Raw genomic sequence first — 14,079 nt, 5'->3', positions numbered from 1 at the left:
GAGGCCCATTACGTTTGATAACTTCTGAAATAATGGATTTCTCTATCTTTCCACCAGATTTATGGGCGGAAATAGAAGAGGCTACATTTAGGGAGGAAATGTGACCTTAGGCTGTAGGCTGAATGTGGAGCGAGACCAAGGAAAAGCTGAGCAAGACGAGAACCTCTGTGCAGTGTGGATGAGCTGTCTGTTTATTCTTGTTTCCAGAATAATGGAGCTCACCATTGACGTCAATGTATGCGACGAAACAAAAAAGCCTTTGGGTGTGTGCAGGGTGCAGCTGGGCCTGGATTTGCTTGGCATGTGTGTGTGCGTGTGTGTGTGTGTGTGTGTGTGTGTTAGGGAGGGGCGCAGGGAGCATGTCAAGGTGTCAATGTCAGAGAAACTGGAGGAGGGGCCGCTCTCACGGAGTGTGAGCCAATCAGCAGTCTTCCCAGGGTTTCAGGATTGCCCCAGTGAACTTGGTATTCACTCCAGTTTGCGTCTGTGTCTGATGAAGTCACGCACACACCTTGCCAAGGAAAGGGAAAGTGGCTGGCACATGAGACTTCCTGAATGTGGGACTGGCTTCAGGAACTAACAGCTCAGTTTGCCTGCAGGCACCACCGGTTCATAACTCTTCCTCTCTTCCCATCCCTGGTCCCCAGGAGAGCCCACAAAGGAGAACCGGAAGAGCCCACGCCCTTGCAGCCCTTCAGAGCCCGGCCAGCCTCGCCTCCCCCATCAGACTCTGTAGTTTCAGAGCCTGCTGCAGCTGACCTGCCTCGGAGCCTGCACGCTGTTTCATGTCCCACAGGCAAGTCTCGGCCCTCTACCCCGTGTCCACGAAAATAATCCATAACCAATCTACAAATGAAAATTTGGGTGAGTCTATTCTGAGCCAACAACTGAGGACCATGGCCCGGGGCCTTTCTTCTTGAAGGAAGAAAGGGCACCAAAGAAGTGGGGTGCACATAGCAGTTATATACCCCCAAACAGGATGTTTCACATGTGATTGAAATGTCCCTCCCACAATAGTCACAAGATTGCCCTATCAGCATAGCGCTTGATGGACACAGCAGGTAGTGGGTCTGCTATCTTGGTGGGCGTAGCAGGAGGCAAGTCTATTGTCTCGAGCTGGGTGGTCACAGGTAAGCGCAGCAATCAGTTCCTAGCCTAAGGAAAGATGCTTAATCCTTAAGGAAATGTCAACGTTGGGGGTGGGGGAGAGTTGCACCTTTATCTCAAGGGCCTTTGTTCTTGCCATGGGGAATATCTAAAGCAGATATACAATGCATGCTCAACTCGGTCAGGCCCTTTTGGAAAGATAAGGTCAGGCCGAATTAGGTTTACACCAAGTGGCTTCCTCATATTCTCCAATATATCCTATTACTTGCCATTTTTATTTGTCTGAGACGAAGTTCTACTCTCTCCTGACACTTTAGACAGAAGGCTGGGGGCTTAGTATGCCCCAAACAACGCTTACTGAAAGGACAAATGGCCTCAACCAAGGTACTCCAGGGTCCAGCGCTCTCTCCCAGAGCCGCCCACACTCCTTCGGTCTCAGTGGCTTTGCGCCTCCCAAAGACCCTCCTTTTCCAATGCCTTTCTCATCCTACTCACTCTGCAAGTGCTGCCCCCTCCGTGGACACTTCGGGGATAACCCTGGCCCTGGTTAATTTATGACCCACAACGCCCAATTCAGTATTTGGTTGAGTTCCCTTTTCCCAAGACGGTCCTTTCTCCCTAATGACGTGATTGGGGGCGGGGACCACATCATTTCTTTCTTTTGTACCTTCTCGTAGTAACAACGACTCTATTTGCTGAACCAAAAATTGTGACACACGGTCTCAAAAATAAGAAAAGCCCTCCAGGCAGATCTGAGACAAGTGTCAACCTCAGTGGCCTGGGTGGGCGTGCACCGGGAGCTCCTGCAGGGCCGTGCAGTCTCGGTCCCCTGGGCAGCTTCCGCGCCCAGCCATGAAAGAATGAGCAAGTGAGTAAACGAATGAATGTGAATGAGTGAATGAAAGAAGTCCGCAGGGAGCTTCCCGCGGCGCCGGCCCCTGGGGGCGCGCCTCTGGCCCGTCGCCGGCGGTGTCAGCCTCCCGGCGCCTGGGCTGCAGGAGGGGTTCGGCTGGCCTGCTGGCCGGAGGGAGGTGCACGGGAGCGGGTCCCCGGCCCGCGCCAGCCCCCCCGGCCCGCGGTGGTACGCTCCAGGCCGTGCTCCCCAAGCCGGCGGACGCGAGCTGTTTTGAATGGAAGGCGCTGAGGCCGGAAGTGGAAGGGACCACTCGGGAGGACGAGGAGGGGGGCACGAGCGCCGTCGCGTCTTCATTGAGGAACCGACGCGGTGAACATGGAGTTCCATGTGCGTCTTATGTAAAGAGAGCGACGGGCGCCACAGCCAATGGACGCGCGGCGCTCGCAGGCCCGGCCCCCGCGGTATGCAGATGAGGCGGCGCGGCGGCCAATGGCAGGCGCGGGGGGCGGGCGCGGCGCGCGCGGTCACGTTTTCCACTATGTGACAGCGGCGAGGCGGCGGCGGCGGCGGCGGCTCTGCAGGCTACGCGCTCTCGGCGGTGGTGGCGGCCGGGACACCGACGCGGACGGCCGGGCGGGCGGGCGAGGACGCGGCGCGGCGGTGAGTGCGCGGCGCGGCGCGGGGGCGGGCGCCGGGCTGGGGCGCAGACCGCCGTGCGGCCGGGCTCTGGTTACGTAACGGCCGCCCGGCCGGCCCGGGCAGTGGGCGGGTGGACTCCGGGCGGCGGTGGCGGCGGCGGCGGCGGCTCACGGAGCCCGCGGAGGCGCGATCCGAGAGTTTCCTGGGCCGTTTGACTCCTTCTCGGCTTGCAACCGGCCTGAGGGTGGGTACTGTTATCCGCATTTTGCAGATGGAGAAACTAAGGTCCAGAGAGGTTAGGCCGCTTGTCTAAGGGCACAGAGCTACTGAGTGACTGCCACACCGGACTGTCCTTCTCTAGATGATGTTCTTTATTGAACCCTGCCTCCGCCGGAGGGTCGGTGCAGCTGCCCCTGGGATCCTGGAGGGTCCCTTGGGGAGACAGTTTTCTGCTATGAGGCCAGAGAACCAAGTCTCAGGCTAGGGAAGGGCGGCTGCTGGGCGCTGGTCTAGGGGCTTTACCTAAACAGGCCAAGGGGCCCCTGCAGTGGATGAGCAGAGAGTCTAGAAAGTTCCTGTGCCAAGGCAGGCCTGGAAACCTTTCCCCAGGCTGGACCTCCCTGTATTTGTTCCCTCTCCCCAGGTTGGGAGAAGTGGGGGAGGTGTCCAACTTTGCCATGCAGCAGTCACACCATCCTTCTGGGTTGTACCTTGGCTACCGAGTCCCTGACATGGACCAGGACCGGGTCGGGGGACAGCCTGTTTACCCCTCCAAGAAGGCGGGGCTAAAGTGTGATAACTCCGTTGCCAGGCTTTCTGAAACCTACACAGAGGAAACCAGTTTGGAAGTCTGATTCATAGTCACAGAACCCCAGAGCCCGAAGGTCCCCTGGGAATCATCCAGGGTAACCCCTTGGCTTCACAGATCAGGAGACTGAGGCCCCGAGAGCTGCTGGGCACACACCATGGCAGGGCTGGGCCCGGGCCCAAGACGTCTCCAGGGTCTTTCCATCATCCTGAGGGTCTTGATCGGGGTGAGCTTCAGAGATTCCATGAAGGCCTGAAATTGGGTGCTGAATCCTGAGTGGTCTGAAATTTGGGAGGAGGGTCCTCAGGTCCTCCGAATGTTAACCCCAGCACCATGGGAGGAGCCCCCCCGTGAATACCCCTCAGCTCCCATGTCTCATACATCAGGGCCGCTGGCCTTGTCCCCGGCTGCAGGGGGGAGATGCCCCCCACATGCCCCACCTGGGGTTTGTGGTCCCAGGCTGGGTTTAGTGGAGAAGGGAACAAGACTGCCCCTGAAGGCTTTAACTGGAAATTGAGTTGTTAAATACAGGGCTGATCACGTTTTATAAGAGGTATGAGTGAAACAAGGCAAGAGACTCCCTATTTTTAAGTGGGAGCTCTGTGATATGCCAACTCAGGCATGGTACCGTGGGTGTTCGCAGTTATCTGTCCCTGTCATCTGGTGTGATTCACTGGTACAGAACCCACACAGCCCTGACTTTCTCTGGAGGCCGGGGTGCTGGGCGGGGAGGGGAGTCCTGCGGCCAGCCAGCCAGCTGCTGCTGGGTGACTCAGCCCCCCTCTGGGCCTCAGTTTCCCCGTCTGTAGGGAGGCTCGGATTCGAGGTCTGTTTCAATGCCTGGATTTTTGGATTCCTGTTACTCTGCGGATGATTCCCCGGGTGCCCACACACGTCACCCTGTGAGGCATTTCTGCCGAGCTTAGGAGGAAATAGGAAAGGTTCCTCTCATTCGTACTCTCTGTCCTGCACACTTAACTTTCAGAAACATACTGGTGGGCACGCCTCTGTTTTTAAATGATGACGTCGCTTCGCGGGGCCTCAGCAAACCGCAGGCTCCATCAGGTCGTTGAGCGGCTGGCAGAACCTCTCAGCAGTTAGTCAAAATAAAGAGCGACATTGAAAACCACTGTGCCCGGCAAAACTAACTAGCCACACGTAACCTGGCAGCTGTGCAGCGGCTCTGCGGCCCCAGCCCTTGTGGAAAGCTGGCCCACCTGCGGACCCAAGGGAGAACCAGAAAGTCTGGATGGGGGCCTCTGATGGGTTTGTGCCCTAAGCAGCTTCTCTGTTACGCCTTCGTTTCAACTCTGTGCTCCTTGAGTACACATCTGTGACAAGTTTGTTATTGTATTTCCAAGTCCAGAGCAAATCAGAAGCCCTAGGTGAGCAGGCGGACAGTGACTGGTCACAGGCAGGGTCAAGGCCACTGCATTATCAGAGGGGGGCAGTTCCAAAGGGAAGGAGGAGCAGGCTCCAGGCGGTGTGCCCTACCCTCTCCAGCCCCCAAGGCCTCAAGGGTTCCTGGTGCTCCTCCTGGGGTGACAGAGAGGAGTGAGAATAGGCCACCAGGCAGCTCCTTCCCCCAGCGCTGAAGCTAGGAGGGTGACGTTGTCTACAGTGTCGTTGTTTTAAATCTCTGCCTCTCCGTATCTGAGGTTTAAAGGCGGAGCTGAGAATGTTTGAAGGGGTCTCGGAGAGGCTGAGCGGGGCCTCTCCCAGTCTCCTGCCCTTCCATATTTGGACGGCCACGGTCACATTTTCCTCAGTTACCCAACTGTTGCCATGGAGAGCGTGGTGTTTATTTAGCAGGACAAACATTTTCTCCGGATTACAGCAGGCTGGCCTCGGGGAATTGACTCCTACCAGGAAGCAGCAGACGTGTTAAAATATTGGGGGTTGTAAAAGACCCAGACACAGGCTCTGAGATGCCTGTTACATAAAGCCCCAAACGGGCAGAATGAACCAGGCTGTGGGAAGTCAGGCTGGTGGTGTCGCCGGGGTGGGTGGTGGCTGGGAGGGCCACCAGGGGCCCCTGAGGAGTGGCAGTCTTCTGCCTCCACAGCTGGGCGCTGCGTACACAGGTGTGTTCAGTTTGTGGACATACATCAAGCCGTAACCTTACGGTTTGGGACTTTTCCGCGTGTATCTTGACTTCTGTTTCTAAAACTTGATTGCCTTCAGGAATTGGGCTCTATGCTGATTTCTGATTTCCACAAAGAGATGTCTTTCTCCCTCAGGCTCAAGGATATTGAGATTGAGAAGCCCTTACCAGCCCTGGCAGTGGCAGTGGAGGGTGGAACAGGGCACCAGGCTGTCCTTTCATTCCCAATTTTTTTTTTTACCGTTTATTATGGAAACCCTGAATATATGTGAAAGTAGAGAGGACCGTGTAATGAACCCCGTGAACTGTTCCATCAGCTTCAGCGGGCTTCAGGCCTTGGCCCCTCTCCTTCCAGACCCTCACCCGCGTCCTCCCGCTCCCGAATTACTGTGGGGCGATCCCAGACTATGACCTCATCGGGACTGCACTTTCTAAATGTTCCTCTGTCCTGTCAAGGCAAACCTCGCTCCCGGAGGTGTGGCCAGGAGACTGGAGACGGGGCGGGGAGCTCAGCTGCTTTCCTCCAGTCTGACCACTCTCCGAGGGCAGAGCCAGTGGGCGGACATCTGCGGAGGAGACATCTCTAGGGACAGGGGCACTCCAGCAGCCCCTTCTGAGCCCGGCTGTCCTTTCCTTCCGGGGACCCTGGCACCTTGGCTGTGAGCACCCCCCAGGGGTGGAAACACAGGTTTCGCAGGGCCCTGGCAGTGCCGGCACGCGGGCACTCCGTAAACGCTTGTGGAAGGCAGGAGGCAGAGTCTGCTTTGACCGGCATGTTGGTTTTGCTAACTTGGCAAAATGAGGTCGGTCTGTTAGAACTGTCGGTGCTGAGCGATGCATTTCCTGGAATAATGAAGTTTCAGGTGATTTGGTTTGGTTCATTGTTTCACATTTCTGCCCTGCTTGCCCAACCCTCTGCCAGAAGATTTGCTCCCTACTAAGGTAATCAGGTGACTCCTGCTCAATGAATCCTACTCGTGCCAGCTCCCAGGGGTGGGGACTGGGGACCAGCCTGGAGCTCCTCCAAGGAGCCAAGAGACAAGCCCCCAGGGCATGCCTGGAAGCAGAGTGCATGCTGGCTCCTTCCAGAGGGGTCTTTATTGCCTGGGGTCGGGGGTGGCCAGCTGAGATCTTAGTCCTTTAAATACAAGCCAGAGACACCTCTCATGGCAATGAAATATCTCCTTTTTTAAAAAAAATTGCTTGTGTTACCCATCTGTTCTCCTGTAGTAGTCGGCAGCGATCATAAAAGCTAGCGTGTGTTGGACACTTTACTGCCTTGCAGACACTGCACAGGCTGTGTCACTTAACCCTCCCGGCAGCCAACAGGAGGCAGAGGCTGCCGCCGCCCCACCCTACAGATGAGGAAACAGGGCCCTGAGGCTCAGGAACTTGCCCCAGAACACATGGTCAGGAAGTGGTGGGACCCACCGAAGACCCTGCCATCCGGGGGCTGCTCACTTAACCCCCCAGCCCTCCTAATTCACTCAGCAGGAAGGGCCAGCTGCTCATCCAGTGGGGACCATGGGATGAGATGCGTGGTACCCAGGCTGTTGGGGGCAGGAGTGAGAGGATGCTCTGGGCTCCCTGGGCAGCCCCTTGGCAACTCTGGTGAACCGTAGCAAGAGCCCTCAAAGAGGTCTCCTTGCTTCCATCAGGCCCCCAGCCTACAAGACCATTACATTGTAAGCACAGAACTCTCCCACAGTCCCCATCCCACTCAGAATGAGACCGGAGTCCTGGCTCTCCCACCGCAAGGCACCACCGGGTCTGGCTCTGACCTCATGTTGCCCTCCTATCCTCTGCCTTGTCCTCTCTGCTCCAGACTTGCCCACCTTCCTCAAACTCACCTGCCTCGGGACCTTTGCACTTGCTGCCCCCTGCCTAGAACGTTCTTCCTCCACCATCCTCCTGGCCCACTCTCTCACCCTCTTCAGTCTGTCTGTCAGTTCGAGTTCTCATAAAAGCAGAGTCTGGGCTGAGACTTAATGCCAGCACTTTCCTGTGAGATGCAATCCCAGGGCAGCACGAGTGAGGGAAGAGGGAAGTGAGGACAAAAAGGCTGGGACGCGCGCACAAGATGATGCCCTAGTGGTGACGCCCTGCTTCACACACACCTGGCTGGTCCCTCAGCCCCTTGGGGCCTCATCAGAGAGACTACCCAAAAAAAGACAGGAAGGAAGGGCGGAAAGGAAAGCTTCCTTTGAGGCGGGGGGATGGAGAGGAGATTTATCTGCCAGCCCCTTCTTTTTTCCTGACCCGCTGTGGTCTAAGTTCACCCTGGGGAGTGGCGCTCTCGGGTCCAGTTGCCTCGCCAGGCCCTCTGGCAGCAGCTGGGGAAGCGAGGGCCCACCCCGTGGTGTGGCGCTCCATCCAAGGCCAGAGACTTTCTGGGGCTGGGGGCATACTCAGCCAGAGACTCCTGGTGGCCTCAGATGTGAAGCCAGGAGGACCAGGTGCATGTGTGCCCCATGGGGTTGGGGAGGAGCGAGGCCGAGGGGCTCTGAGTCAGCACCCCACACGGGGGCTCAGGTACCAGGTCAGTGTCACCTCTGCATGGGCCTTCCCTGGACACCCTCCGTAAAACGTCCCACCCAGCCCCTCCCACGCAGCCCCTCCTGGTCCCCTGCTCTACTTCCTTCTCCTTAGCACGTGTCATTAATCTGCTGTGTATGCTGTTCCCCTGTTGATGACCTGTTTTCTCCTCTAGAACGTGAGCTCCATGGGGACAGGAAAGATGTCTGTCTTGTCCTCTGTCGTAGCGTGAGCCCTCCATGCTGTGTGCAGTAAGAGGAAGGTAATCAGCAGAAAGCAGCACCTATAACGATGCCACCACATGGCCAGCCCTGCATAAGTGCTGCCTGTCATTTTATTGTGGTTGTTACTTACTGTTCTGCGACTTGTTCATTTATGTCCTAGAATCTTCCCACCTCGCTATGTCTGGTCTCCCTCTTTTTGGTGGGTGCATAGTATTCCATAGTGCTGCTGCCCCGGGTTTTACGCTGTCAACAATAGGTGCCAGGCCCTGGGGATACAGCAGGGAGCACCTCAAAGCTCCGACACGTCGGTGTGGAGTCCGGCAGTGTCAGCGCCATGGAGGAGAGAGCAGGGTGGGGGATGCGGAGCTGGTGGGGGAGAAGATGGTATGTTTGTGCAGGAGGAACAGGCTGTCTGCAGGATGAGTGCCGTGGGCTTCAGGGAGCAGCAAAGTCCCTGAGTTCGGAGCCCAGTAGCTGGGCCAAGGTGGGGGACCACAGCAGGAGATGCTCGGGAGGCAGCCAAGGAGGCCTTGCAGAGCTGTGGGCCCTCCGTGCAGACCAGGGCCGTGCTCTGGGCCCCCTAGGGCAGGGGGCAGAGGCAGGGGACCCAGTTTGGAAGTTGGGGCTGGCGCCTGGCCAGGGTGGTCGTGGTGGACGAGGTGCCCTGATAAGACATCGATAGGCTCCCTTCTGATGGTCCTCATCACTCTGTGTGCCATGCTCACGCATCTTCGTGCACATGCACAAGCATTCCCAGAGTGGCTCCTAGGAGTGGGGAGGGGTGCGGGTCGTAAATGTTGCTGGACACACCCCAAGTCCCCTCCAGGAAGACTTTGTTGGGACACCACAGTGCGCAAGAGTCCTCTGCCTCGCCGACATCGGATGCTGTTGGTCCTGTCCACTTAGGGTGACTTCAGCCTTTGCATTTTCCCTGTGACTAGTGAGGTTGAGCATCTCCCTAAGTTTATAGATTTCTCTTGGGGGAATAGCCTCTGCTTCGTCTTTGATCTCTGTCTTCCCCAAAGGTAGCACCTTTCATTCTTCCCTTGAATTAGCTAGAACTTCCCTGAAATGTTAAAAAAGACTGAGCAGCAGACTTGCTTGTTTGTTCCTCACGTTGTTGGAACGCCGCTGGCAGTTTAGGTTGTCTGTCACTGGGGGCGTGGATAAGCTGTGGTTGTCTAAAGCCACCATGAACAGCTGTCCTCTAGCTGGGATTTCCTCCCTTGCCATGACCTTCCCCCTGCAGGGCTGTGGAGACATGATCTTCTGAAAATTTAATATTGCAGCCAAACTGTCCAGATGCACAGGACTTCCCTCCTTTGTAGGTAACCTGCTTGTTTTTCCTGTCTGGATGCTGGGAGAATTTTATTTTTACTTGAAAATATTTTTCATCAGGATGATGGAGGCTTGGACTCATCGCATAATTTTGCCTGGTATGCAGGGAGTCCTTTGATGGGCACAGGAAGTCTGTCTTCAGCCAGGAGGGTTTTCTTCACGTGTATCTTTCGTTGTGGTTTCCACTTCACTGCTCTGGTGTCTTTTCCTGAAAGAGCTATTATCCGCAGGTCAACACACAGCTTTCCTCCATGTCTCTCCTCCCTTCGTATGTAATATCAGCCCTTTGCCTGCATTTTAAAAGAGTTTCTCATGCTTCTCCTCCCCATCATTGAAACCCTTTTCCTCATTATTGACTCTGAACTTAACTTTCTAATCTTCTGTTCTGATGTGGCATTTTTGTCTCAGTCTGTGGCTTTGGCTCATCCTCCATTACCTGTTTCATGGAATCCATCATTTCTTGATTTTTACATATGACACAGAGTTGGTGCTGTCCTGAATTTGCTTGTTTCCTCCACGTCGTGGAGGTTGTATTCATTTTGTCTTTGTAGCACACTTTTTCAAAAGCCACGTCTTAGCTCTTTTCTGTGTGTGCTTGGTGAACAAGTCAAGGTCTAGTCAGACTTCCTGTTTTCCAAAGAATAATGTGCTGGATCCTCCACAGGTCCCCATCTTCAGGGACAGGTGGGCCCAGAGTCCAGCACTGTCACCTGCTGCTGTGTGGCCTTGGGCAAGTCACTGCCTGTTTTCTCGTCCTTAGAATGGAGCGGGAAGAGTAGCCTACGTGCTTTGTGGACAGTGCTCATGAGGATTCCGTGGAATGGCGTGGCTCATGCTCTTAGCGTAGTGTCTGTAGTCGGCATCATCAATCAGGCGTCTGGTCTGCTTCCCGGAGCATGTGGAAGCTGGGGGGCACATTCTGCCTTCTGGGGACCCCCCTCAGTGACCTTCCCTCCCGGCTCAGTCCCCGAGGCTGGTCTTAGCAGACTGTGTCAGCAGGTCCACTTGCCTCCTGCCTCCCTGACCTCTGAGGTCAGCAGGAGAGAGAAGCCGGGGGATCCCCCCAGCCGCAGACTGACTGGCTTGCTCTGGTTTCAGCAGCCCTCTTCCTCTTCCTACGTAGGCCCAGGGGGATAACAGCTCCCCCTGCCCCCGCCTGGTAGCCCCCAGGGTTGCACATCTTTTGTTGTTTCCGTAACCGTGACCACATCCTTTTATGCAATGCCTTCATCAAACACCCTTCTGGTTTGAGTGGGTGACTGCTTCCTGTGGGGACCCTGAGGGAGACACTTCCTGGGTCCCCCTTTCACCTTGTGACATCTCTCTGGTCCTTAGGCTTCTGGTTGAACCCCTTCTGTCTCGTGTACTCATGGTCTTTACTCGTCCCAGCCTATGGCTAGTCTGTCTCTAATTTCCGCCCCCTCCACCCACCTGCCCCCAAAGCACCAAAGTTAGCTATCAGGGCAGCAGTGGGGACTGCCCAAATGCAAACCAAGTTCCATGAGTCTGGTGCTCAAAATGCTTCCATGGCTCCTAGTCTTGTCATTTCCCGGATAAAGTACAAACTCCACGCTGGCCTCCTTCTGGTCCATCTCCCTTCCACATTCAATTCACATAGGCCGTAGTGGAGCCCAGGAACTGCCTGCAGTGCCTGGAACAAGCCCCCCCCCCCCCGCCCCCACCCCACCGCCACTCGTGCTGCTGTAAGGCCCCTGCCTGCTCTGCCCTCTGCACAGGGTAGCACCTGCTCCCACAACCCCATCTCGCCCTGAAGTCTCCCCTTACCCGCAGCCAGGTTTGGGCATCCCCCCTGCCTGAAGCCTGGTTTTAGGGTCTCCTCTAACTTGTGATGGCCAAGATTTCTGAGAGCTACTCCTCCCCTACATCACTTGGGGAGATTTGTAAAATGCAGGTTCCTAGGCCCTGCGTGCCATTCAGTGGGAATCTGTATTTTTCCCAAAGCTCTCCTCGTGCTGAGTGGTGATCACTGATGCTCTTGTCACCTTCTGACTAGGCCATCAGCAACCCAATGTCTGGGGCTGGGGTGCCTGGTTCCACGGCCTCCCTCGTTCGTGGCAGGCAGGAGCTCAGTGAATGAGACAGAGAAGGGTACCCAACTTGACCCGACTACTGCTGTGTCATGTAGCGAAACGTGGAGGGGGATCTCACCGCGGCCCTCCGCAGTGGCCGCCAGAACCGCCTCGCTCTTCAATGCCTGACGACATCTCTCTCGTTTGCCAGCTTCATTCGGGAGCCAACATGAATGGATACGCTGAGTATGCCCCCAGCCCGCCCCACCCCACCACGGAGCCCACAGAGCCCATGCCCAGTGGAGCCCCACTCCAGGAGGACGTCGACATGAGCAGTGGCTCCAGTGGAAATGAAACCAACGAAAACTGCTCCACGGGGCGGGACTCGCAGGGCAGCGACTGTGAGGACGCCGGCAAGGAGCTGGGGATGCTGCTGGAGCCGCCCGACACCCACCAGGGGTAGGTGTGGCCTCTGGCCCGCCCAACCAAGGCGAGGCCGGTTGCTTGCTTTCTCCATGTCTCATCCTGTTGTAACTTGACTGCTTTTGCGGTCTTTATATCATGATTGCCAAATTTTTCAAGATTTTTGAAAATCTCGTTAACTCAGAACAACTGAAATTTACTAGAGTCTAGCCCTCCTTCTAATGATGCCACTGTTGACTTTGAAGATCGGAGTGCCAGTGGGTAGCTAGTGAGGATAACGAGCTCTTGGGAGGCAGAAGAGTCAGGTAGCCCCGCTGGCAGCTCCTTACACCAACGCTGCATGGTTCATAGAAAATGACCTGGCTCCTCCAGTCTTGGTTTTCCATCGCGCAATACTTATTATTCCTGTTATCTGAAGGTTTTATGTTCCAGTTTTATCTTAACCTCATATTTTTTTAAATTGTCTTCCTATGGTGTAATCTAGCCTGTTATCACGGGTTGGACGGGGGAGGAAGTGGCTGGAACATACCATCTTCCGTGTTTTGTCTTTATTTTTTATTCTTACAGTCCAGATGCCTTTAGCCTGATGATGGCGAAGTCTGAACACAACCCGTCCACAAGCGGCTGCAGGTAAGGCCAGTCAGAGCTCCCTTAACGTAGAGTCATTGGAGAAACTGAAAGATTTGTTACTAGAGGTTAGTTCTGGGGGTGATGTGACTTTTTACAAGCTTCTGCAAGAACCTGTTAGTCTGTGCAGCTCAGTTGTGACCCTGGCCGTCCCTGTACAGGCACCAGTTGTCCCCATGGCCTGTCAGAGCCCCTGATGTTGTTAGGAATCTCTAGTGCTTCCAGTCTATCTGAGCAGACTTGTCTGCCTCTCAGACTTTTTCCTCTGGAACATTCCTCACCCTTTTTAGGTATTTATAACAAAGTATCCTTAATTTCATATCCACAGACATTTTTATATCACTGCTGGACTAAAATCCAGCTCTTAGTCCTGGGCATGTGGGCACTTTGTCACGGCCTCAGAGCCCTGATTTCTGTCATTCTTTCTGCACCCTGTACTCTAAACAGGCCCCTCTCCCTCAGCAAGTGCCGCCTGGCCTGCCTTCCTCCCATCTCTGTATCTTTAAGTTTGGAGATCTTTGTTAGCAATCTCCTTCCTCTCTGAGGTTTCCTTGTGTTCGTCATTCACATTCATGCCCCGGGAAGCCACTTTGCTGTCCTCTGTAATCTCCGTCACTCGGTCCTTTTCATCTGAGACAGGGAAGGAAGGCACAGCTCAGGGATGCAGGCTGCCTGCCAGACTGTGGGTCGACCGGCAGGCCTTGCTGGGCAGGGCCCAGCTCTCACCGTCGGGGGACTAGAACCCAGTCGGAGGGACTTCAGCAGTCTTCACTTGGGTTCAAGAGGTGGTTCTCAACTGTCTCCTCGCAGGAGACATGTGGCAATGTCAGGAGACATTTTGGGTCCTCCCAGCTGGCGAGGGTGCTGCTGGCCTCCAGTGGGTAAGGCCAGGGATGCTGCTGACATCCTGAAGTGCACCGCAGAGAACTACGTGGACTGAGATGTCCCAGCGCCCTGGTTGGGAAACTGGACTAGAGGCACGTTCTTCGGAAAAGGGCATGTGGGACGCTCACGTCTGATTGCCTCTTTCTTTAACCCCGTAGTAGCGAGCAGTCCGCCAAGGCAGACACGCACAAAGAACTGATAAAAACGCTGAGGGAGCTGAAAGTCCACCTGCCCGCAGACAGGAAGGCCAAGGGGAAGGCCAGCACGCTGGCGACCTTGAAGTACGCCCTGAGGAGTGTGAAGCAAGTGAAAGGTACGTCCGCCTCGAGCGTCTGTCCCAAACCTGTAGGTTCACAGACCCCACGTTACAGCTTGGACAGTGCTGACTTTCCAAAGCTCAACCCTGAAACAGCAGAAGGGAATTTCACAGGCCGACAGAGCTTCCGTGGATTGGAGACCCTTAATTCACTGGAAGTTTTCTACTGCACTTGACTTTTAGAGGA

The 14,079-nt window shown here is 55.5% G+C and overlaps 1 protein-coding gene across 3 annotated transcripts in view; it reads left to right on the top strand.

The window, feature by feature from the left end:
• Nucleotides 1-2,462: 2,462 nt before the first annotated feature.
• Nucleotides 2,463-14,079, top strand: part of PER2 (period circadian regulator 2) — a 42,536-nt gene continuing 30,919 nt past the window's right edge. Inside the window, exons 1-5 of one of the 3 annotated variants that reach the window (XM_070618782.1) lie at nt 2,657-2,846; nt 8,225-8,311; nt 11,853-12,100; nt 12,632-12,694; nt 13,735-13,889. In XM_070618782.1, the coding sequence (XP_070474883.1) occupies nt 11,871-12,100; nt 12,632-12,694; nt 13,735-13,889 (448 nt within the window). In that variant the 5' untranslated portion in view covers nt 2,657-2,846; nt 8,225-8,311; nt 11,853-11,870. Of the gene's footprint in view, nt 2,624-2,656; nt 2,847-8,224; nt 8,312-11,852; nt 12,101-12,631; nt 12,695-13,734; nt 13,890-14,079 lie in introns of those variants that run through there. The other 2 variants (XM_070618780.1, XM_070618781.1) reach the window with 2 other exon arrangements.

Source organism: Equus przewalskii, chromosome 5 (assembly GCF_037783145.1).
Source record: "Equus przewalskii isolate Varuska chromosome 5, EquPr2, whole genome shotgun sequence".
Classification (NCBI taxonomy): Eukaryota; Metazoa; Chordata; class Mammalia; order Perissodactyla; family Equidae; genus Equus; species Equus przewalskii.
Note: the sequence above shows the minus strand (reverse complement) of the source record. Positions and strands in the feature narration are given on the sequence as shown.